The sequence below is a fragment of the Jaculus jaculus genome, chromosome 11 (genome assembly GCF_020740685.1).
Source record: "Jaculus jaculus isolate mJacJac1 chromosome 11, mJacJac1.mat.Y.cur, whole genome shotgun sequence".
Classification (NCBI taxonomy): domain Eukaryota; kingdom Metazoa; phylum Chordata; class Mammalia; order Rodentia; family Dipodidae; genus Jaculus; species Jaculus jaculus.
This window is the reverse complement of record NC_059112.1, coordinates 99,217,912-99,243,123: the sequence shown is the minus strand read 5'-3', so window position 1 is coordinate 99,243,123 and position 25,212 is coordinate 99,217,912. Positions and strand designations below refer to the sequence as shown.

The following is a 25,212-nucleotide window of genomic DNA, read 5'->3' as shown; positions in this document are numbered from 1 at the left end:
AGCTGGTAATGCTGTTTGGGGGAAACTGTGGGACCTTTTGGATATGAGGCATCGCTGTCAGTTATAAGGCTGTAGGGATGGGACAGAAGGGTCATAGAAGCCACATCCCAGCCCCCAAAGGTCTCTGCTTCCTGGTTGACACCACGTAATAAGTAGCTGCCACACACCTAGCCAGGGCCCTGGAACTGCATTCCCCACCATGATGGACTGCAGCTCCTCAAACAGTGAGCCAAAACAAATCCTTCCTCCATTAAGTTGCTTCTTGCCAGGTATTCTGTCATGGTGACAAGAAAAGAAAAAGCTAAGCTGGGCATTGTGGCACACGCCTTTAATCCCGGCACTTGGGAGGCAGAGGTAGGATGATTGCCATGAGTTTGAGGCCACCCTGAGACTACAGAGTTAATTCCAGGTCAGCCTGGACCAGAGTGAGACCCTACCTCAGGAAAAAAAAAAAAAAAAAAAGCTGTCACACAGACATATCCAGACATGGTTTTACCAAACATTGAGACACCCCTCAACTCTGTCCAGCTCGACAGACACCCAAATGAACAACCCTAGCCTGCATGGCCATTAGAAGAAGGCACCTACTCCCACAAACCATCTTGATTAAGCAGGGATGACATAGGAGGTGTGTTCTAGAGGAGTAATGGACTGTTGCATGGTGTCCTGTTTCCCCAGGATGGATGACATCCAACTCTGCAAGGACATCATGGACCTGAAGCAGGAGCTGCAAAATCTGGTCGCTATCCCAGGTAATCATGTGCGATTCCACTTCACGTCAGCAGCTGTTGCCCATGGCCCCCAGCCTGACCCATCAGTACTTCCTGAGCATCTGGAAGACAGAGTTCCTTTCTCTTTCTTTCTTTCATGTGTGTGTATGTATGTGTCACATGTATGCATATGTGTATGCAGCTGTGTGTGCTGCATGTGTGTAGGTGTGGAGGCCAGAGGCTAACATCAGGTATTCTCATGCTTGTGCAGTATGCACTTTTACTGGGCCATCTTCCTGGCCCCCAGAGTTCATCCCATTTCCTAAAAAGAACTCATTCTTAGGCTAGAGAAATGGCTTAGTGGTTAAGCCACTTGCCTGCAAAGCCAAAGGACCCAAGTTCAATTCCCCAGGACCCACATAAGCAGATGCACAAGGTGGCACATGCATTGGAGTTTGTTTGCAGTGGCTAGAGGCCGTGGCATGCTCATTCTCTCTTTCTCTTTCTTCTCTCTATCTCTGTCTGCTTGTAAAGAAAAAAGAAAGAAAGAAAGAAAGAAAGAAAGAAAGAAAGAAAGAAAGAAAGAAAGAAAGAAAGAAGGAAAGAACTCATTCTTGTGATGGAAGCTCCACATGGTTTAAACACAAGTCCACTTCAGGCTGACCTAGGTTCATGTTCTAATTATGGACACCTTTTATTTTCTCAATTTTATTAAATATTTTCCATGATTATAAAAAATATCCCATGGTAATACTCCCCTCCCCCCTTTTCCCCTTTGAAATTCCCTTCTCCATCACATCCACTCAATAAGTCTCTCCTCTATTTGGATGCCATGATCCTTCCCTCTGCTTATGATGGTCTTGTGTAGGTAGTGTCAGGCACTATGAGGTCATGGATATCGAGGCCAATTGTTTGTCTGGATGGAGCACATTGGAAGGAGTCCAACCCTTCCTTTGGCTCTTACATTCTTTCTGCCACCTCTTCTGCAATGGACCCTGAGCCTTGGAAGGTGTGATTGAGATGTTACTCTAGTTACTTCTTTCCAGCACCATGATACCTTCTGAGGTGTTCCAAGGTCACTGCCATCTGAAAAGAGAAGATTCTCTATCCAAAGTGAGAGTAGCATTAATATAAGGGTATGAATATTAAGAGAAGTGCTTACTGGGCAGTTTGATAAGCATAGTATATACACTTATCCAGACATCAGCAGATGTTACAACCCTAGGGCTTATGACTACCCCTGTTTTAAGTTTTCAGTATCAGGGATGTATTCCCTCCCTTGGAGTGGGCCTCCAGTCCAATTGGAGGGCAGTTGGTTTCCACCATGACAGATGTGCCACTATTTCACCCATTGGCTCATTTGGCCTGGCTGGCAAAATATAAGGCTTGCAGTGTCCACTGTTGAGTATCTTCACTGGTGGTATCTCTTTCTCCCATTGAACTGCATGTAGAATGGCTTCTTCTAGCTTTCTGTCAGTTGGTCTACATGGAGGAGGTTATCAGCTCAGTTCCAGCAGGATTTCTCAGTGGCCTTGCAGCCCAAGTATGTGGAGTCTTCAGCAATATGGTCTTAGCATCTATTCCTGGTGGGAAACCAAGGGCCTTGGCAATGACCTATAATGTTTTTGGGGCATCAGGGACCTCCCTGGTCAACAACTCACTGGAAGGTATCCTATCTCTGGCACTGAAAATTTTCTAGCAACGATCTACAGCTCCTGAGTGTTCCATTGTCCAAAACTGAAGGATTCCATTTGATTTATTTATATCCTCTCAGATTTTGATTAGCCCTCCCTCCACCTTTCCTTTACTCAATCTCCTCCCCTGACCTCACTTTGGATACCTTGACCTTGGGCAAGTCATGTAATTTCTCCAAGGTTTGATTTTTCTTCCTCTGAACAAAGGACAGTACCAGTACCTAACTCATTAAGTTTAACTCTCATGAGGGGCTGAGGGCAGAGCTCAGTGATAGAACACTTTCCTAGCATACACAAGGTCCTGGGTTTGAGCTCCGGCAGTGCCAAGATAACACAAAGTTGTGTAAGCATAATTATTACTCTGATAAGTGTTACAATGCAAGCTAAGTAGTCAGCTTGAAATTGATGAGAGAGAGCCTTTTATCACTGTTGCCGTTGGGTTTGGGGATCCATAGATTGGCCATAAACTAATTGGGAATCAAACTTGCATTTGTCAGTGACTCATGACATTGCTTATTTGCTCCCTCACCAATACTTCCCAACCCAAATACTCTAGGTCAGGTACCCCCCACTGTGGGGCTGCCCCCCCCCCTTATCAAAGCACCAACCACATGATTCTCTGTTGACTCAGATGCACATCTCCCTAATCTTCATGTCCCTTAGGGCACACATGAGGGCCTGGTGGGTGCTGAGGGATGTTTCATGGAATGAATAGATACAGTTTTATCTCAAGAGCTTGGCCTTGGCAAGGAGCAATATAGGCCAATAGTCATCCACCCTTGTGTTTGATGTCAGTGTTGGTTGGTCGTTTCTATTTTATCGCATGTTTTCATTTTTTTGTTGTTGCTCCTTTGAGAGTCTTATTATGTAGCTGGCCTTGAACTTGTAGTTATCCTCTTGCCTCAGCCTCCTCAGTGTTGGGACCATAGGCAGGCACCATCACACCTGGCTCTCGGTGTATTAATTCTGTCCCAAGAGTCTGTCATGCCTTATAGGATGGTGAGGCATCTCCCAGGCCTGTATCTACTATGCTTGCCCAGTGTGACAGAAATGTCTCAAGATGTGCCTGAAAGGAGAAACAAGATTCTTCCTACATAAGAACTATTACTCTTGGGGTGATGTGAGTGTGATAAGGCTTACTGCTAAGTGATTGTCATCAAGAAACTTGATGCCAGGTGTGGTAGCTCATGCCTGTAATCCCAGTGCCCAGGAGGCTGAGACAGAAGGATCACCTTAGTTCAAGGCCAACTTGGGCCACAGAGTGAGTTCCAAGCTGTGGTGACTTGTGTATAATGTCCCCCATGTGCCTGGGTGCTTAGTCCCCAGCTGGTGACACTGTTTAGGAAGGTTGTGGAACCTTGAGGAGATGGAACCTTGCTGGAGGGCGTGCATCACTGGGGGGGCAGGCCTTGAGTTTTATAGCCTGGCCCCAATTCCTGTTCACTCTACTTCCTGACACTGGGGAGACGTGACATGGGCTTTCCTCTCCCACCTCTCATGTCTTCTCTACCACAACGAAATTAAGCCAAAATAAATCCTTTCATCCCATAAGCTGCTTCTGGTGAGGTATTTTGTCCCAGCAAGTAAAATAGTAACAAAGCCAACTTGGACTAAGGTGTTTTGTCTCAAAACAAAACAAAACCAAGCTGGTCGTAGGCATTCACACCCATGATCTCAGCGTTTGGAAGCAAGAACCTTTGATCACTGAGCCACCTCTCCAACTCAGTCACAGCATTTGGGAAGTGGGGGGCAACAGGATCAGTAGTTTGAGGCCAGCGTGGATGGCCTAAGACCCTGTCTCAAAAACACAAAAACAGGATCAGGGGAGATGGCTCAGTATTAAAGTGCTTGCCACGCAAGCATGAGCACCTGAGTTCGGATCCCCAGATCTCCCTTAAAAGCCAGAAGCTGTGGCAAGCTTCTGTAACCCCAGCATGTCTATGGTAAGATAAGAAGAGACAGGAGAATTTTCTAGAAGTCTGTAGACCAGCTAGCCCAAAGGACACAGTGGTGAGCAATGAGAGATCTTGCCTCAAATGAGATGGAAAGTGAGAACCAGCAGCTGAAGTTGTCTTCTGATCTCTGTGTGGGCATGTGCACACCCACACTCACACACATACACAAAAGAAAAGAAACTTCAATTCTGAGTCTTACATCCTTGTTTATAAGATGAGACCAATAATGTCAAGTATACAAGCTTAATGTGCTCTAAGCAGTCCTGTGATGGCCTGGATGGCGTGGTGCTGGCTCATAATCCCAGCACCAGGGAGGTTATGGTAGGAGGATCACAGGTTCAAGACCATCCTGGACTCTCTAGTGAAACCTTGTCACAAACAAAGAAACAAACTGCCTCCTCACCAAACAAACAACAAAAAAGAAAAGAAAAGAAAAACTATCCTGCCATAAGAGCAGTATGTGGCTAACAGTTGAACTAGATGTAGTTTGATGGGCACTGCCTGGGGAATAAGTGAGTGAGCAGACTGTCCCAGCTGACAGTTTTTGGGGGACATGATTAGATGTCCTAAGAGGGACTGATGATGACCTCACAACTCTGCAAATACACTTGGAACAGGAGAATTGTGTGTGGTGTGAATAATATCTCAATAAAGTTCCCCACAAAGAGTTAAATGTTAAACATAAAACAAGGGCTGGAGAGATGGCTTAGTGGTTGAGGCGCTAGCCTACAAAGCCAAAGGACCTTGGTTCGATTCCCCAGTACCCACATAAACCAGATGCACAAGGGGTCACATGCATCTGGAGTTCATTTGCAGTGGCTGGAAGCCCTGGTGTGTCCATTCTCTCTCTCTCTCTCTCTCTCTGCCTCTCTCAAATAAATAAAAATAAAAAAATATTTTAAAAACATAAAACAATAACCAAGCCAGGCATGGTGACGCATACATTTAATCCCAGCACTTGGGAAGCAGAGGTAGGAGGATTGTCATGAGTTTAAGGCCACCCTGAGACTACATGGTGAATTCCAGGTCAGCCTGAGATAGAGCAAGACCCTACCTTGAAAAAAACCAAAACCAAAATCCAAACCAAAAAACAAACCAACCAACAAACAAACACACCAATAACCAAGTGGGGAAAATGACTAAAGTCCAAATACCAGCCTCTAGGAATTCTGATTCAATTGGTCAAGTATGGGGCCAAAGCTTCTCACAGGCCTGTTCCACTCCATCATTTCAGAGCCCTTCTGAGTATTAGAGTTGGGTTGAGAGGTGGAGAGAACCATGAACATGGATTAACTGAATTGCTCCCATCCCTGTCTGTCTTCATGTGGCCTCCTTCCCTCTTCCTACATGCCATCTCCTCCTCCTCTTCTTCTTTTTAGATTTTAAAAAATATTTCATTCATTTGAGAGAGTTGAATGGGCATGCCAGGGCCTCCAGCCACTGCAAACGAACTCCAGACATGTGCACCACCTTGTGCATCTGGCTTTGTAAGTAGAGCCAGAATTCCAGCCTTGACTCCACAGGCTCACATGCTTCCCCTAGTTTCACTCAACTGCTTGTTTTGTTTCGAGCAAGGTCTCATAGTTGTAGCTCCAGGCTGGCCTTGAAGTCACCACCCTCTAGCCTCGGCCTTCTAAGCTGGGGTTGCATGTGTGCACCATCACACTTGCTCAGTGGCTCATTCAAGTTTCTTCCTCCCAGAGAAAGAAAAGACGAAGCTGCAGAAGCAGAGGGAGGATGAGCTAATCCAGAAGATCCACAAACTGGTGCAGAAGAGGGACTTCCTGGTGGATGATGCCGAGGTGGAGCGGCTAAGGTGGGTGGGCTGCACGTCCCTGAGCACTGCGTTGTCCGATTGGGGCCTTCTAAACCCATCATGTATTCCTGGCACTACACAGCCTCATAGACTTCTGCCATCAATCCCCAGACACTGGACCCAAGCGTAGTAGTTACCTTCTTGTTGCTAGAACAAAACACCAGACCAGAAGCAGCTCATGGGAGAAAGGGTTGATTTCAGCTTATGGACTTGAGAGATCCGCCCCCTCCATGACACACCTCCTCCAGCATTGCTCCACCTCATAAAGGCTCCACAGGTTTCCCCTAGCTGGGACCAAGTATTTAAAATACATGAGGCTATGCCAGACATTTTACCTTCAAACCACCACATCAAGTGAGTCCCAGCCTTCTGACCTGGGGAGCCATTTTGTGTTCATATTGAAAAGAATCACCACTTCAGTCATGCAGATTCTTGCTAAGTCCCATGTGTCTGGCTGAATGACATTTAGGGACATGGATGGGGCAGGGGGCGGGGGGGGGGGTGGAATTCCACATAATAGAGAACAGAGCTTCTCCATATCTTCCCAATGCACCAAGGTGATGTCTCAGAATTTCAGTGTAAATCTCTATACAAACTCTGAGGGGCTGGAGCGCTGGCTCAGTTGCTAAAGTGCTTGTCTTGCAAGCACGAGAACCCGAGTTTGATCCCCAGAACCTATGTAAAAAATGCCAGGTGTGGTAACACATGCCTATAATCCCAGCAGTGGGGAGGTGGAGACAGGAGGGTCTCTGGGGCTTGCCTAATAGGTGATCACTGGGCCAATGAGAGACCTTGTCTCAAAAGACGTGGTTGCGGGCTGGAGAGATGGCTTAGTGGTTAAGGCGTTGGCCTGCAAAGCCTGATGACACAGGTTCAATTCACCAGGACCCACGTAAGCCAGATGCACAAGGTCACACATGTGTCTGTAGTTCATTTGCAGTGACTAGAGGCCCTGGCACACCCATTCTCTTCCTCTTTCTCTCTCCCTTTGTCTCAAAATAAATAAATAAATGTGGTTGTATATTCCTGAGGATGGCACCCAAACCTGTCCTCTGCACACACTTGGACATTCACTCATATACACACATACCCTTTAAACTAAAAAGAGCACTCTGCCCCTGGTAAAGACTTGCCCTCCCAACCCAGCTTTTTTTTTTCCCCCCTCTCCTTCTCTTCAGTGCCCTGACACCCTTTCCTGCCTTATATGTGCCTGCCATCTTGGCCTGGTCCACCACAGACCTTGGGCCTGTTGTGCAAGTGGAGGCTCCTAGAGAGGCTGGATCTGGATTCAGATGTTCATTTTGAGTCTTGGCGATTTTTGTCCCAGGACACAGACTAAGGCATCTCTCTTCTTTGAGAGGTCAACTTCCTTTCCATCATCTGTGTCCTCTGAGGTCACTGAGGCACCTCTGATATACCTTACCCCAGTCAGCTGGGCTGTGATTACCTAGTTTATCCCCAGTAACCATGAAGAGCTGAGATGACTTGCTTGCTCAGACCTCCATGTACCTTTTGCGAGCCCAGGTGACTATGCTGGCCTGAAGGTAACAGAGTCCAGGGAGGTACCACCTAGTTCAAGGAATCTCAAAGAAGGAAACTGGACCTAGATTTGAGGTCTCACTCTGGCTCTAGATCAGCATTTACTCATCACTGCTATGTTTTTCTCTTTTCTAATATGTTATTTATTTATTAGAGAGAGAGAGAAAGAGAGAGGAAGAGGGGGAGAGAGAGGAAGAGGCAGATAGGGAGAGAATGGGTGCACCAGGGCCTCAGCCACTGCAAATGAACTCCATACACATGTGCCACCTTGTGCATCTGGCTTACGTGGTTACTGGGGAATCAAACTTGGGTCCTTAGACTTCACTGGCAAGTGCCTTTACTGCTGAGACATTTTTCTAGTCCTGTGTTTTTCTTAGGTAACAGGTTCACTGAACACAAACTTGCCTATTATATGTATATAGCACACAACAACATACATGCACCACCCACAAAGACCAAAGCCCAACATGTGGTCCCACACACTGAGACTCTTGCTACATTTCACTGATTCCTTGAAGTTTCCCTTGCTCATGATACCCTCCTTTTTCCTCTTACGTGTCTTCCTCCCCAGAGAGCAAGAAGAAGACAAGGAAATGGCTGACTTCCTGAGAATCAAATTAAAAACTCTAGACAAAGTAACCAAACCTTCAGCCGGTGAGTGTGTTCAGTATTCCCCTGCAGTGAGGGTCTGCAGCGTTTCTCTGTGCAGTGTGCAGTGTTCCCCTCTGGGGAGTGTGTGCAGTGTGCCTCTTTCTCCTCTGTGAAAGTGATAAGGAGTCACAAGAGGTCTACAACCAGGGAGGCAGGTCAAAATATTTTATCAAGATTAAACTTGGGCTGGAGAGACAGCTTAGCAGTAAAGGCACTTGCCTGCGAAGCCTGAGGACTCAGGTTTGTTTCCCCAGTTCCCACATAAGCCAGATGCCCGTGGTGGCACATGCACCGAGAGTTCGTTTGCAGTGGGTAGAGGCCCTGGCGCACCCATTCTTTCTCCCTCCCTCTCTTTTTCTCTCTCTCTCCGTCTTTCTCTGTCTCAAATAAATAAATAAATATAAATTTTTTTTAAAAAAAAAGATTAAACTTTCACACAGGAGAGTAGCAGACAGTGCCTGTTGGCGGGCTGCAGCTCCTGATCTTCACCAGATCCATGTTTGGTTTCATTTTGGGCTGCCAGTGTCTTGAAACTTTTAGCAATGTTGGAACAAGGGGCCCCATGCTTTCATTTTGTCAATCTGACTTCATGTGGGTACTGGCAAATGGAAACAGGGTCATCAGGTTTTGCAAGCAAGCACTTTTAACCATTGAGCCATCTCTCCAGTCCCATCAAATCAGATTTTTTTTTTCAAGTGGAAAATAGAGGAGAAGGATTCCCTTGTACCAGTCCCTCAACACATAATTCCTGCCTAAAGCCAGCATCCTCAAAGGACAGTCTCCCTGTAACAGGACAACTAGAAAAATTATATTGAAGAGCATGGAAAAAGAAGGAAAGAGATGAACTGTCTATGTGGGATCATGGATAAAGTGAAATTATTCCAGTAAAGAATGAAAACATTAAACATATACTTCCAATGGGGCCAAAAGTCACTAATGACCTGCTGCTGGAGTCCCAAGATGAAAAATTAAAATTAGCATACTTAATTAAGCATATCTAAATTACTAAAGAGATTAGCAACAAAATCTGAGGTGAAATAAAATGTTACTATGAAGAAAAAAATAAGTAGACTTGCAAAAAAAAATTGGCCTTTAAAAACATTGTTACTGGGGCTGGGCGTGGTGGCGCACGCCTTTAATCCCAGCACTCGGGAGGTAGAGGTATGAGGACTGCCAAGAGTTCAAGGCCACCCTGGGACTACATAGTGAATTCCAGGTCAGCCTGGGCAAGAGTGAGACCCTACCTCAGAAAACAAAAACAAAGACAAAACAAAACAAAACATTGTTACTGGGGCTGGAAAGATGGCTCAGTGGTTAAAGGTGCTTGCTAGCAAAGACTGATGGCCTGGGGTTCAATTCCCCAGTACCCATGTAAAGCCAGATACGCAAAGTGCTACACGCATCTTGAGTTTGCAGTGGCAAGAGACCCTGGAGTACCCATTCTATTTCTATCATTCTGTTGGTCTTCCTTTTTTCCTCCCTTCCTCTCTCTCTCCTTGCAAACAAATTAATTTTTTTTTAATTGTTACTGAATAAAACCTCAATGGATGGCATAAAAGAGACACAGTTGGGGGCTGGAGACATGGCTTAGCGGTTAAGCACTTGCCTGTGAAGCCTAAGGACCCCGGTTCAAGACTTGATTCCCCAGGACCCACGCAAGCCAGATGCACAAGAGGGCGCACGCGTCTGGAGTTCGTTTGCAGTGGCTGGAGGCCCTGGTGTGCCCATTCTCTCTTTCTCTCTCTCTCTCTCTGTCTGTCTGTTGCTCTCAAATAAATAAATAAAAATAAAACAAAGAAAAATTTAAAAAACGGAGAGACACAGTTGAAGGCATGCTTCATAAAGCAGAGGGAAGACCTGAGGACATTACCCAGGAAAACAGAACACACAGAAAGAGGTGGAAGATATGAGAGACTATGCAATGAGAGGACAGAATGAGGAGGTCCAGGTTCTATCTAATAGACCTTCTAGAAAGACAGAACATAGGGTGAGAGATAGAAAGCTCTAAAGAGATATGAGAACCCTTCACAGTAAGTACTGAAATGTATGCATCTTCAGACTGAAGGGACTGAAACAAATTTCTTTCTTTCTTTTTTTTTTTTTTTTTTTTGGTTTTTCAAGGTAGGGTCTCACTATATAGCCCAGGCTGACCTGAAACTCACTATGTAGTCTCAGGGTAGCCTCGAACTCACAGCAATCCTCCTACCTCTGCCTCCTGAGTGCTGGGATTAAAGACGTGCACCACCACGCCCAGCTAAAAATTTCTTGTTTATCCACTCACCAAATGTTCCTTGAATGCCAAGCCTGACTAGGCTTGCAAGCTATCGCAGTGAGGACAGCTGGGCGGGAGAAGGGCTAAAAGCTATGAGTGCCAGTGGGGCTGGCATGGAAGGAGAAAGGCCTAGAAGCTGTCCACATTCACCTCTTCCTCTCTCCCTGCAGGCTCCCGGGCAGAGAAGAAAGCCGAGCCCCCACCTAGCAAACCCACCGTGGCCAAGACAGGGCTGGCGCTTGTCAAGGATTGCTGCGGGGCCACCCAATGCAACATCATGTAGCCCCCATGCAGGGTCCCCCCCTCCCCCGGAGCCATGGGGGACCCTTCTCCCATCCTCTTGTCGTCATGGCCCCCATTTCACCGGGGCCCAAGAGCTCTCCAAGGCGGAAGGGGTTGAAGGCAAGCCCATGACTGCCGCCAGGGGCCATGGGTACGGCAGGCCACCTTGTACAGAGTGTAGCAATCAGGAGTCCCTCACTGTCGCATGGCCCTCCCCAGAGCATGCCCAACCCAGGAGTCTGTCTCACTGTTTATCTAGCCACCAAGAAAGGTCCTTCCTCTAGACAGTCTATCTCCACTTCTGTATCTACACTGTGCGAAGGAGCTGGGAGAGGGATGGGATCCCTAGGTGTGTATAGCTGTGACTTTTGACAATCTAGCACTGTGTTGGACCCATTCCCCTCCACGCTGCTCCTCACTCTGCTGTCAGGCCTGCCCCAATGGGCAGAAGGTCCTGTCTCCTGTCTGTCTTCTCCCAGGAGCCATGCCCTGGAGGGCTTCCGTCAGCCCCCATGTCTCTCAGGAGTCATTATTCCTGGAAACCGCTGGCCTGCCTGTCAAGACGGAGCTCGCGTGGGCTGTATTGGCAGCTCCTGCTTCCTCCCATCCTTTGTGTGGCCAAGGTTCACATCAGGCAGGTATCCACCCTGTTCCAGGCTCTTCCTTCACTTGCCGAGGCCTGGAGTCTGGAGTGTACAGGGACTGGGGAGTCTTGGCCAGGAGCAGACCCAGCCCTTGAACCTGGTAGCAGAGAGCCGGCCAGGGTGGATAAGAAGGGGACCCAGAAGAGATGTCAGTCCGCATTCTCTTCAACCCCTGGGAACCACGGCAGACAGCACCCAAGGGATGTCACCCCACCAACACACGGGTGGGGGAGGAAGCTTGACCCAACTGTGTTCTGTCGTCCGGTGGCGTATTTGAACCAGCCCAACAATTCCGCCTGTGCAACTTGTACATTTGCTACAGGTCACCTGACACAGCCCGTGTGATCTCTCTGTGCGTGTATGTGTGTCGTGACCGGCCCAAGTAGTTAGCATAACTCACGACTTGCTGATCTGCAATCATCCATCTGAGAAAATAAAAATGGGAAACACGTACGTGGCATTTTAAAAGTTTTTACTTTCTTCTTGACTGTGGAAGTAACTTATGTACAGAGTAAATCATTTTAAAATTGCAGAAAGTATCAGGCTTATTTTTTTTTTTAACCTTTCAATTCTTCCAGCAACCTTTGGCATTTTGGTATATTTCCTTGTCATCTTTCTGTGAATTTCTTTCATCGTGATTAGCATCATATTGAAGTATTTTATAACCAGATTTTATTTCACATATCATTATAGAACTCCAATTCTCCTGTATCATTAAATGGTCTTCATAAACATTTTTAACTACTGCTTAGTACTCCATGGCATAAATGTACCGTTATTATGACTCAGCATTTCCTCAACACCAGACACTTGTTTATTTTTTTAACTAATGAACTTATTCATTTATTGTGTGTGTGTGTATGTGTGTGTGTGTGTGTGTGTGTGTGTACGCGCGCCAGGAACTCTTGCCTCTGCAAAGGAATCCCAGATACTTGCACCACTTTTTGCCTCTGGCTTACTTGGGTTGCTTTGGAATCGAACCTTGGCCAGGCAGGCTTTGCAAGCAAGTGCCTTTAGCCCTTGAGCCATCTTTCCAGCCCCTGTGTCTACTTTTCCATATTTTAAACAAGGTTCCTATAAATGTCCCAAGAAGACAAACCTTCATTTTTGATTGTTGATTGTTTTCTTACTTATTTGGTGTGCGTTCCTGTGTGTGCACGTTCGTGTATTCGAGTGTGAGCGAGTAACGTGCCATCGGGCATGTGTGGAGGTCAGGGAACAACTTCGGGTTGGTTCTCTGCCTTGTCACGTCATTTGAGGCATGGGTGGTTGTTCTGGCTCCCACCTCACCATCAGCGTCAGCCTCTGCAGGCTGAGATGACCGAAGGTGCCAAGGCCTCCGTAATTCACATGGGGTCTCATGTTCAAACTCCGATACTCCAGTTTAAGTAATGAGCACTTTATCTGCTGAACCATCTCCCCGGTCCTAAATTTCTGATTTCTATTTTAAAACAAAAAGCACTTGCAAAATATTTGTAAATCCCAAGTGAACCCCACCAACACAGAGACCTCTGTGGCTCTGAAGTCACAGTAGCTTTGGAGTTGACCTCAAATATTTCTGACTATGGGACTGGGAGCTTTGTTGAGGTGAACGATGTGCACCTCACCTTACACTCTGTCAAAGCTGTGGGGTTTTTGTTTATTTGTTTTGATTTTTGCATTTTTCTTTTCAAGATAGCGTCTCACTCTAGCCCATACTGACCTGGAACTCACTCTAGAGTCCCAGGCTGCCCTCGAACACAGATTGATCCTCCTATCTCTACCTCCCGAGTGTTGGCATTAAAGGTGTGTGCCACCATGCCAAGCCAAAGTTGTTTATTTGTTTCAGTCTAGTCTCTACCCATACACTATGTCCTGTTATTCTTTATTTTTTTATTATTTTATTTTTGAGAGAGCGAGAGAAAGAGGCAGAGAGACAGAGAGAGAGAATGGGCGCACCGGGGCCTTTCGGCCTCTGTGAGCGAACTCCAGGTGTGTGCATTCCCTTATGGCATATGTATGACATTGCATGCTTGCGGCACTTTGTGTCTGATTTACGTGGGACCTGGAGATTCGAACATGCGTTCTTAGGCTTTGCAGGCAAGCACCTTAACCATCTTAAGCCATCTCTCCAGCCCTTAGATTTTTGTTATTCAGTTCTGAATGTGCATGTATGCATGTATGGGCACACATGTGGAGGTCAGAGGAGATGCCTGTGCTCCATCTTCTTTGAGACAGGGTCTCGCTGCTGCAAACAAACCTGCCCTGAAAGCAAGTGTAGGAGAATTGAACCCCGGCTGGCAGGCTTTGCAAGCAGACAGATACTTTTAACCCCTGAGCTCATCCTATCATGCTGATGCCAAGGAGGATCCCTGGGTCACTTGATGTCAAAATACTGGCCTCAGGGGACACTGTCCTTTCTTTGGTACTGCCAGACTGCACGAGTGTCCTACAGCTGCTGTAACAAGTTAGAAGAAACTGGGGGTGTCACACCACAGGATTCCATCAGCTCTGGAGGCGGGAAGTCCAAAGTCAAGGTGTCCTTATGGTTCTGTTCCCTGAACAGAAGACTTCTCACTGGCTTCCCACTCCAGTCCCACACGCATTCTCCTGTGTGTCCTCTCCCTACCTTATAAAGTCACCAGTCACTGACGTTAAGGCCTCCTCTAGTTCAGGATGACCTCATCTTTATCCTTACCTTAATCAGCCCGCAGAAGATCCTACTTCCCAATAAAGTCACATTCTAGGGATCCAGGTCATGTTAATAACATTTTTTCATTGCTGGAGCAGAATGCCTGGCATAAGCAACTTTGGAACCAAGTATCTAACAAAAATCGGTTTCAGAGAGGAAAGGTTTATTTTTCGTCTCACAGTTCCAGTTACGATCACTCATGGTGGGGACGGCACGGTGGAGGCAGGAGCTGGAGGCGGCTGGTCACATTCAGTCCACAGTCAGGAAGCAGAGAGTGATGGGTGCTGTTGCTCACCCAGCTCTCTCCTCCTCATACAGTCCCAGAGCCCAGCCCTGGAATGGTGCCGCCCACAGTTGAACTGGGTCCTCCCGCCACCACTAATTTATCAAGATGATCCCTCACACACATACGGAGACTAATTTAATCTGTATAATTCCTCACAAGTGACTCTAGGTTCTGTCAATGTGACAATATAAACTACCACAAACATAAAGAATTTTTTTTGGCTCAGGGTTTCAGAGGGTTTGGTCCACGGTCACCTGGCCCCACGGGCTTGAGGGCAATGTTGTGGTGGTGGGAGCAAGTTGGAGGAGCAACCTCTCATCTCAGCGTAGACAGGAAGTGTAGAGCAGGAATAAATGCTGTACCTGAATTTTTAATTTTATTAAACCTGGGCCCCTAGTCCATAAGATGGGTGTCTCCCATACTCAGGGATCTGATCTTCCCCCTTAGTTAATCCTCTTTGAAAACTCTCTTAGAAACACCCAGAGGTGGGCTTTACTAAGCCCCCAGATGCTTTTCAATTCACCCTAACTGTCAGTCAAGATGAACTGTCTCACAGGTAGGCATGAACTGGAGGAAAGGGACACTGTGCAATCTCTTACAGACCCTCCTCACTCTTAACAGCAAGCACACAGATGGCAAAAGGCCACTGCTCAGCCTTCCCTCCAGAAAATGTGGATCAAGAAAACCTGACTGCAGAACCGGGCGTGGTGGCGCACACCTTTAATCCCAGCACTCGGGAGGCAGAGGTAGGAGGACTGCCATGAGTTCGAGGCCACCCTGAGACTACATAGTGAATTCCAGGTCAGCCTGAGCTAGAGTGAGACCCTACCTCGAAAAACCAGAATAAAGAAAGAAAGAAAACCTGACTGCAGACCAACCACAGTGGAGTCACTCAGCAAGCCGACAGACCAAGGGGATTGGCCCCCCCAAATCCTGCCTCGCCGGGCATGGTGGTACACGTCTTTAATCCCAGCACTCAGGAGGCAGAGGTAGGAGGATCACTATGAGTTCGAGGCCACCCTGAGACTACATAGTGAATTCCAGGTCAGCCTGAACTAGAGTGAGACCCAACCTTGAAAAAAAAACAAAAAATAAAATCCTGCCTCTAGTACTTCCAGTAAGCCCCCAGACAGATCTGTCTTATTTGCTTGCTGATGGTTTTAGAAATAAACACCTACTTACGTTTTCAGAGAGGATAAGACAAAAGTAATGGTTCAAGGGCTGGAGAGATGGCTTAGCGGTTAAGCGCTTGCCTGTGAAGCTTAGGACCCCGGTTCGAGGCTCGGTTCCCCAGGTCCCACATTAGCCAGAGGCACAAGGGGGCGCACACGTCTGGAGTTCGTTTGCAGAGGCTGGAAGCCCTGGCGCGCCCATTCTCTCTCTCTCCCTCTATGTGTCTTTCTCTCTGTGTCTGTCGCTCTCAAATAAATAAATAAATAAAATTTAAAAAAAATAAAAAAGTAATGGTTCAAGATGCTCTTGGGGGAGGGACTGGGGCAATGGTTCAGTAGGTAAAGTGCTTGACATGCAAGCATGGGCCCCGAGTTCAGAACCCCACAGTCCATGTAAAAATGTTGGGTGTAGCCATGCATGTGGCTCACGCCCAGAATCTTAGGACTTGGGAGGCTGAAGCAGGTAGATCAAGGCCAGTGAGTTCAAGGTCAGTCTGGTCTACACAGTGAGTTCAGGATGTCTTAGACTACAGAGTGAGACGTTGTCTCAACAAAAACACCAGCAACAACAAAATGTGTACTGACACATGCTTATCATGCCAGTTCTGGGCCAGGGAACCTTTGGAGCCCACTGTCTAGCTGAATAGGTGAGCTGCAGGTTTAACGAGAGATGCAGTTTCATAGGATAAGCTGGAGAGTGACTGAGGGAGATCCCCTCCCTGTAGGGTTGACCTCTGGCTTCTACACACATGCTCACACAAGCACATGAAACATCCCAATGAACATGCATGCACACATGCCTACCTCAGAGGGAGGAGAGGGAGGGAGAAGAAGAGGGAGACTCTCAGATTAACAGGGTTCCCACAAAGCTGAAAACCCTTGCAGATCATGGGGCCCTACCCATCCAGGCTTGCTCCTGTGGGGAGGCATGAGTGAGTATGTTAATAGGAATCACATTTGTCGCCCTGAACAAGGAATACATGTCTGCTAGCTTGCTTACCACATCAAATTATTGCCACTGTATAGATGTGGCTGTGACAAAAAAGGCACACCCGAGGGCCAGTGAGCAGCTAGCAGGTCAGCTGTCACTCATCTCTGTCCTGTAGCCTTGACAGGCCCTGGGCTGCCTTTCTAGTTAAACACCTCTCTCCCGGTTGAACAAAGCAACCAACAAAGGGCCCACCTTCTATTCCATTTCCCTTTGCAGGGCCTTGTGAATGAAAGAAAGAAAGAGAGGAAGGAAGGAAGGAAGGAAGGGAGGGAGGGAGGGAGGGAGGGAGGGAGGGAGAGAAGGAGGGAAGGAGGGAGGGAGGGAGACGAGACGAGACGAGAAGAGAAGAGAAGAGAAGAGAAGAGAAGAGAAGAGAAGAGAAGAGAAGAGAAGAGAAGAGAAGTAAAGAAATAAATTTAGTTGACCACAGCCTTGCTATCTCCCCTTCCAACTGCCTTCTGAATGCACTGCTTTTGTTCGGTTCCGGTGTCAGGCCTCAAACCGAAGGCCTGACATGCTAGGCAAGGCAAGAGCTCTACTACTCAGCCACAATTTCACCTCCTCCCAGAATCTGTTTTCTTTTGTTCTCATTTTAAATATGTATGTTTTAATTTGTTTATTTTACTTTTTTTTGTGTCTTTATTTTTTCGAGGCAGGGTCTCACTCTAACCCAGGCTGGCTTTGAACTCGTGATGATCCTCCTACCTCAGCCTCTCAAGCGCCAGGATTAAAGGCGTGCACCACCATGCTTGGCTCAATTTGCTTTGTGTGTGTGTGTGTGTGTGTGTGTGTGTGCGCGTGCACACGCTCAGTGTGCATGGGGGCGTGGGTACAGGTGCGTCATGGCACACTGTGGAGGTCAGTGGACGACCTTGGGGTGTTGTGCTTTTTCTGGCTGTTGACTCCCTTTTCTTTTGTCATAGGCACTTTGAGGTCACAGATGCTTATAAAATTTTGCTTCCGGCTTTCCATGGGTACTGGGGAATTAAACTTGGGCAGAAAGGCTTTGCAAGCAAGTGCCTTTGACCATGGAGAGATCTCCCCAGCCCCTGTTGGATTTATTTGTTTGTTGGCTATGTAGCCCCGGTTGACCTGGAAATTGCTGATCCCAGACTACCATTGATCCCCCTTGTCCTACTGGCTGGGCGTTGAGGCATGTACCACCTGGCCCAGCTGACTTTATCTTTTAGTTTTTTGAGATAGGATCTCACGTAGCGCAGACTGGCCTGGAACTTGCTGTGCAGTTGAGGTCCTCCAACCCCTGATCCATTGTCTCCGTCCCCCAAGTATTGGGGTTACAGCTGTGCACTACGCTGACCACTTCTCCAGTCCCCACCAACACTTCCTCATCTATTCTCGGGGATGCTCAGCATTCTGCTATTTTCTTTCTGCTGCTCTCTTTGATTGTCCACACAGCTTGGAAGGGCAGCCACCTCAGACATCTCTGCCTGGATTCATTCTCTAACCTAGAGATGCGCTACTGGCATCTACAATATTCATGTCAAATGTAATGTCAAATATCCTAAAACAAGGAATGTCTAAGGGCCACATTCTACCTGCCTTCTGTCTTTTAAATGAAATTTTGTTGGAACACAGTAGTTTGCATATCATCTGTATGACGGGCTGACTTTGTGCTCCACTGTAGAGCAGAGTAATTGTGTGAGGGAACATAGGGCCTCAGTCTTGACATGTTTACTCTCCGGAACTTAAGACAAAAATTGATCCACTCACATGCTAAACTATGCTAAGCTACTTCTGTGAGTTTTCATCTCACATCTTACCTACCTTACAAATGCCCAAGGCTAGCCTATGACTTGTCGTTGACTTAAAAAAAAAAAAAAAAAACTTTTTAAAATGACAACTTCAGGGCTGGAGAGATGGCTTAGCAGTTAAGGCGTTTGCCTGCAAAGCCAAAGGATCCTGGTTCGACTCTCCAGGCCCCACATAAGCCAGATGCACAAGGGGACACATGCATCTGGAGTTTGTTTGCAGTGGCTAGAGGCCCTGGCATGCCCATTCTTTCTCTCTCCTTCTCTCTCTCTCAAATAAACAAATAAATTTTTTAAAATGATAAGTTCAAAAACTATAAACAATATATAATGATCATAACCCCCTCCCACCCTCCAGTCTCCCCTCCCAAGCCCACCCTTCACTGGGTCCCTTCTTCCCAACTAGTCTGTCTTCTATTTTGATGTCATCATTTTTTTCCTCCTATTATGCAGGACTTGTTTAGGCAGTGTCAGCCACAGTGAAGTCATAAATGCCACGGCCACTTTGTGCCTGGCAGACAATGTTGTAAGCACTCTTTTCCTTCCTTTGGCTCTTACATTCTTTTTTTTAAAAAAATTTTAATTTTTTTCTTTTCATAATTTCTCCCCCCACACTTTCCTCTTGGAAATTCCATTCTCCATCATATTACCTCCCCATCTCAATCATTGTACTTACATATATACAATACCAAGCTATTAAGTACCCTCCTCCCTTCCTTTCTCTTCCCTTTATATCTCCTTTCTAACTTATTGGCCTCTGCTACTAAGTATTTTCCTTCTCACGCAGAAGCCCAATCATCTGTAGCTAGGATCCACATATGAGGGAGAACATGTGGCACTTGGCTTTCTGGGCCTGGGTTACCTCACTAAGTATAATCCTTTCCAGATCCATCCATTTTTCTGCAAATTTCATAACTTCATTTTTCTTTACCGCTGAGTAGAACTCCATTGTATAAATGTGCCATGTCATTATCCACTCATCAGTTGAGGGACATCTAGGCTGGTTCCATTTCCCAGCTATTATAAATTGAGCAGCAATAAACATGGTTGAGGCTCTTATATTCTTTCCACCACTCACAAAGGTCCCTGAGCCTTGGAGGGTGTGATAGAGATGTTGCATTTAGTACTGAGCACTCCACTGTCACTTATTTTCAGCACTTTGGTGAGTTTTGAGTCACTTCAGGGGTCACCATCATCTTAAAAGAGAAATTTCTCTAATCAAAAGTGAGAGTAGCATTAATACATGAGCATAAGGTAGTTTAGACAACAATAGTCATTCCCTCTTAAGGCTTATGACTTTTTTTTTTTTTTTTTGAGGTAGGGTCTTGCTTTAGCTCAGGGTGACCTACCTGGAATTCACTAGGTAGCCTCAGGTTGGCTTCAAACCCACAATGATCTTCCTATCACTGCCTCCCAAGTGCTGAGATTAGTTACGCATGTGCCACCATGCCCAGTGCCATCGGCTTTTGATTAGGTGTTTGTACAAGGCAGGAATTCCCTCCCATGGAGTGGGCCTCAAATCCAATCATATAGCAGTAGGCTTCCCCCATAACAGACATGCCACCATTGTACTAGTTGGTACATTAGGCCTGGCTGGCCAGGCATAAAGCTTGCAGTGTACAGAGCTGGTTAAGACCATCGATGACTTTTCTCCTTCAATAGGTTGCATAGATTTTTCCAGAATCCTGATAGCTATTCAATAGGAGGGAGGCTTCCAGCTCAGCTCCAGCTTGATTTTTCTTCAGTGACCTGCAGCCCAAGCATGTGGGGTCATGAGCAATAGGCCTTACCATCTAGTTCTGATGGGAAACCATGAGCCTTGGCAATAGCTTGTAATTTTTTGGAGACATCAGGGTCCTCCCTGGCCAACAACTTGCTGGAAGGTATCGAAGTTGCTGAGACAAACATCTAACCACACACAGGTTATGGGAGGAATGGGTTTATTTCAGCTTACAGATCCAGGAGAAACTCCACTGATGGTGAAAGAAGCTACTTGCTTCCATACATCCAAGCAGAGAGAAACAACTGCAGCAAACAAACACCACCAAGCAACATGCATTAATGCCAGACTCACACTACTCTCTCCACACCTGTGGTCTGGAATCCAGATCCACCTCTTCTAGAAGGGGGTTAGGGCTAGAGGCTGAGGTTGCAAGTTCAAGTTAACAAAACACCTGAGTCTATGGGGCCATACATCTACACGATTACATTCAAACTACCACATTCTGCTGCTCCCATATGGCTCCCATAGACTCATGATCATCTCACAATGAAAACTGCACTCAGTCCACTTTTTTTGTTTGTTTATTTTTGAGGTAGGGTCCTGCTCTATCTAGCTCAGCCTGACCTGGAATTCACTCTGTATTCTCAGGGTAGCCTCGAACTCAAGGGAATCCTCCTACCTCTGCCTCTCAAGTGCTGAGATTAAAGGTGTGCACCACCAGGCCCAGCTCAGTCCAAATTTAAAGGTCCCCACAGCCTTTACCAACTTTAAGACTGTTCCAAAGTCCAAAGTCTTATCTGAGATTTAAGACTATCTCTTAACTGTAAGCTCTGTAAAATCAAAACAAGATATAGACTTCCAGCATATGATGGCACAGAGTAAGCATTTCCATTGCAAAAAGGCATAACAAGGAGAGACTGGACCAACACAAAGTCAATAACCATCAGGTTAACATCAAACCTGTGCAGTTCAAGTCCAACATCTATAACCAGTGACCACAGTGTCTGGATTTCCAATTTCTATCTATCCAGCTGGGGTGAGTAGCCAGGGGGAAACTTTCATCTCAAGCCAATAGTGCTCCACGGTAGCCTTTGTATAGACCTGGTATATCCAAAAGATCTTTGTGTTTCCAGTGCAAACCATGGTCCATCTTCAGCTCCATACATTGGCTTCTTTGCCCTTCAATACAGGAATACCATCCTATTTCCCATGCTGTACCTCAAGCAGCAGCTCCTGGAACCGTGTGTACTTCATGACCCACTTCTGTGTATTTTTATGCTTCCAAAACTAATACCAGGTGTGCTGTGACAGCCATTTTGTTAATCTAGAGAAGAAATACATCTTGACCTTGAGCCTTCAGAATTATGCCTTTTAGTCACCACCTTTCAAAAGAATTTGTGTTGCTACTCATTCAGCCTTTCCTGGGTTGACATCACCCTTGGGCATGTTTTCCAAAGTTTCAATGTAAAGCCATTGTCCCACCCTTAATGATGGTAATCTGTTTAACAACATAAGATTTCGCAAGGATTAAAAGCATGCTGCCACCATGCGACCATGTAAATTCTTAATATTGGTACTTGAAGCTATAAATCTCCCTTTCAAGACTGCTTTCATTGTATCCCATAGGTTTTGGTGTGCTGTGTTTTCATTATCATTTGATTTGTTGGATGTGCTTACCATGTAAATGTCCTGGTATCAAATTAACAACGTTCCTTTTGATTTCAATACTTGCTGGTAGGAGAAAAGAGCCAGGCTGGTGGAGTTATGCTAGGGTTTTGGTTACTTAGAAAGGGGAGCAGCTTAGAGTGAATTAGTATGAGGACTAGTATTCACTTTGAAAAAGTTGGAGTTGGGGGTCCTGTGACTGTCCAGAGATTTTAGAGGTTGGTGGAGCTATGGAAGATTGTAGTTATGGAGAATAACAGGGAAAGATTGTGGAAAAGGGTTTGGAAAGAGAGGCAAAGCAAACAAGGTGAAGAGATTTCAATAGTAGGGGTGGGGGGAACCAGCAGAAGCAATACACACACATAAATAAAACCAGCATGGGATATTTATGAGAGTGGGGGTTAAAACAAACAGGTAAACGAGCAAAACCAAATGCCCTACACTGACCTGGCATCCTTCTACTGCCCGGTCTGACATGGGGCACAAGTTCTTTTCTTCAAGGCACCCCAGGATGCCAAGCTAACTTCCAGACTGTGTCTGGAGGTGAAAGAGGAGTCCCACCACAGCCACACGGGTACACTAGTGAAGACTTAACACGAGTTACCCTGCCTGTCTCCCCTAGTTCTGCCACCCACTTCATTGCTCGCACTGTACCCGCTCCATCACAGATTTCCTCCCTGCTTAGGATGCCCAGGGTCTCTCTGGCATTCCATGAAACAACTCCAGGACCCCTGTGTGCATTGAGAAACCTCAGCTCTGGTGCCAACCAGCTTCCTTGCCTGTTTCTGAAGGAACCCCAAGATGGGGACCCCACGCTCTGCCCAGATATGGCAGCACCCCAAATCACTCACGAGAAGCGGTCTTGATGCAAACTGCAAGAGGATTTTATTCCAAGCGCGCTGGGGCCCACAGTTGTACACCTCACAGGGGTAGAGGACTGCAGAGCCCCGAATGCAGGAACGGGACAGTTTTTATAGGGTTTCTAACAAAGCCTGTGCATTAGACCAATCATTATTTAATATCAGGAGCCCACGGGGTGCGAGCCAGTCAGTTTGTGCCACTCCATAGTTTCTAAGCCAATTAGTTTAATTTGTTCAAGCCCCTCGTGGACCAATCAGTCTCTTATGACCTTGGTGGTCAGCATTTGTGCAGGTCCTTGGGTGGGGGTAGCAGAGTGTGGTATCAGTCTCCCATGACCTTGGAGGTCAGCATTTGCCCAGGTCCTTGGGTGGGGGTAGCAGAGTGTGGTATCAGCCTCCTATGACCTTGGAGGTCTGAGGCAGGCTGCTACAGCTTATGGTGCGAGCTACTAAGGCTTACACTGTGGGCTATTAAGGCTTATGGTGCAAGCTATTAAGGCTTATGGTGCAGGCTATTTACAGAAACCAAATAAGTGGTTCACTTCATTACTCATTTCCCATCCTTGAGGGCTATCTCATGCCCTTTTTACCTAGTTTTATATTAGGAGCAGGCTCTGATATAATGAGAAGAGGGATTCTTTACTTGCTTCCAACAGAGAGTAAAGCCTGGAGTTTGAGGTATGCAGGGACCCGCTTAGACTCCCTTTGGAACGTTATAGTATTTCTGGGCTTCTGAATTCTTGGGCCTTTCACTTCCACCCAGCAGGCTCTGCAAAGAAAGGGGGGTGCAAATTTCTAGTTCTGCTGATAAAGGAATGTGATCCATTGACCTACTTCCCAGTCAACATAGCCTGGGATATCATGAACGATTCTTTTCCTATACCCTGCTGTGGGACCACATTGTGGTATGAATGTAAAATGTCCCCCAGAGGTTCATGTGTCTGATCACTTAGACCCCAGCTGGTGGTGCCATTTGTGAAGGTTGCAGCATGCTGGGCTCCCCTGGCATGTAGTGCAGGGGGAGGACCAGGCCCACTGGTTCCTCCCAAGGGTTTGAGGAGGAAGGTGGGTGTCCATGGCCAGGAACAAAACCACCCAGCAGGGAGTCTCATCAAAGCAGGAACTCACTTTATTGTTACAGGTGGTGTTTATATAATGTTGAGGACAAAGGAGGGATTTTAGGATGGGTCGAGATGCAAGGGCCAATAGCATACCGTGACCTCTTGAGATGATTGGTTCTAAGCAAGCAGCGGCAGGAACTCTAATTTCCTCTGCGGAAGTAGCAGGCCAGAGGCCATTTAGCCTCTTGTTGAGTCATAGCTGGCCAGAGGCAGTTCGCCAAACCTTAGCTAGGCTCAGGAAGTTCCACTGGGCCTCATGTTAGGGCCTCTCAAGGCCCAACAGTGGCACCTTTAGGAGGTGGAGCCTTGCTGGAGGAACTGGTTCATCATGGACAGATCTTGAGGTTATTTTTTTTTTTTTTAATTATTTATTTGAGAGCTAGCGAGAGAATGGGTGAGCCGGGGCCTCCAGCCACTGCAAACGAACTCCAGGCGTGCACCCCTTTGTGCATCTGGCTAACGTGGGTCCTGGGGAGTTGAGCCTCGAACTGGGGTACTTAGGCTTCACAGGCAAGTGCTTAACCACTAAGCCATCCCTCCAGCTCCATCTTGAGGTTTTCTCAGCCCCACAGGGTGTTTGTTCTGGATGAAATGTGATAGGCTGGCTTGAACGGCCCTCCCTGCCACGAGGCATTGAGTGAGCAGGCACTTTGTCCTAGCAATGAGAAAGTAACCAGCCAGGACCAGTAGGCACTGAGCAGAGTTTGGGAAGATTTTCTGAAGGCCATGTGCCAGCAACACAATGCTTCAGGGGCAGGGCCCAGGGAGGGTAGGGTTGATAGGAGGGCAGCCACCCCAGAAAGGCACGGTGCCCGCTCAAACCGTTCCTGCAAAACCATGCCAGAGTGAGTTCTGAAACTTTGCTGAGGCTCTTTGGGAGATGAACATCCACGTGTGTGGCTCTTTGGAGGCCTTTCACGTTCTTGTCAAGGGGTGGAGGTGGCAGCTGCAGGGGCTTCACTGAATCTGCCCAGTCACTTCCCCAACTCACTTGTGTGAAAAGTGTGCAGATCGGGCAACCACGTGCAAGTCTCTTTCTGGGAATGACATGGTTAGGGCCCATGTGGATTTCCTGTCCATCGCATGCAGTGCGGAAGGCTGGAAAAGCAGAGCTGTCCATACAAGACCAAAAGCCTGGGGCAGCCAAGTCCAAGGGCCTCTGGAATGTCCTATAGCTTGCTTTGCATCTCATTTTTAAAAATCATTTTCTGGTATGTGTGATACACACAAGCGGAGGCCAGAGAAGATGACGGGTGTCCTCTTGTAATGGGAGTGTTGGGGTTCCTTGTCAATATGCCAATACGACAATGCACAAGTTTAGGATACATGGGTTTCTTTTTGTTTTTCAAGGTAGGGTCTCACTCTAGTCCAGGCTGACCTGGAATTCACTA

General features: G+C 46.8%; 1 protein-coding gene across 1 annotated transcript in view; it reads left to right on the top strand.

The window, feature by feature from the left end:
* Bmerb1 (bMERB domain containing 1) overlaps positions 1-12,016 on the top strand; it is a 130,606-nt gene extending 118,590 nt beyond the window's left edge. Inside the window, exons 3-6 of the mRNA XM_004652283.2 lie at positions 679-752; positions 6,061-6,175; positions 8,286-8,368; positions 10,808-12,016. Coding sequence (XP_004652340.1) covers positions 679-752; positions 6,061-6,175; positions 8,286-8,368; positions 10,808-10,920 — 385 coding nt within the window. The 3' untranslated portion in view covers positions 10,921-12,016. The remainder of the gene's footprint in view (positions 1-678; positions 753-6,060; positions 6,176-8,285; positions 8,369-10,807) is intronic.
* The last annotated feature ends 13,196 nt before the right edge of the window (positions 12,017-25,212 follow it).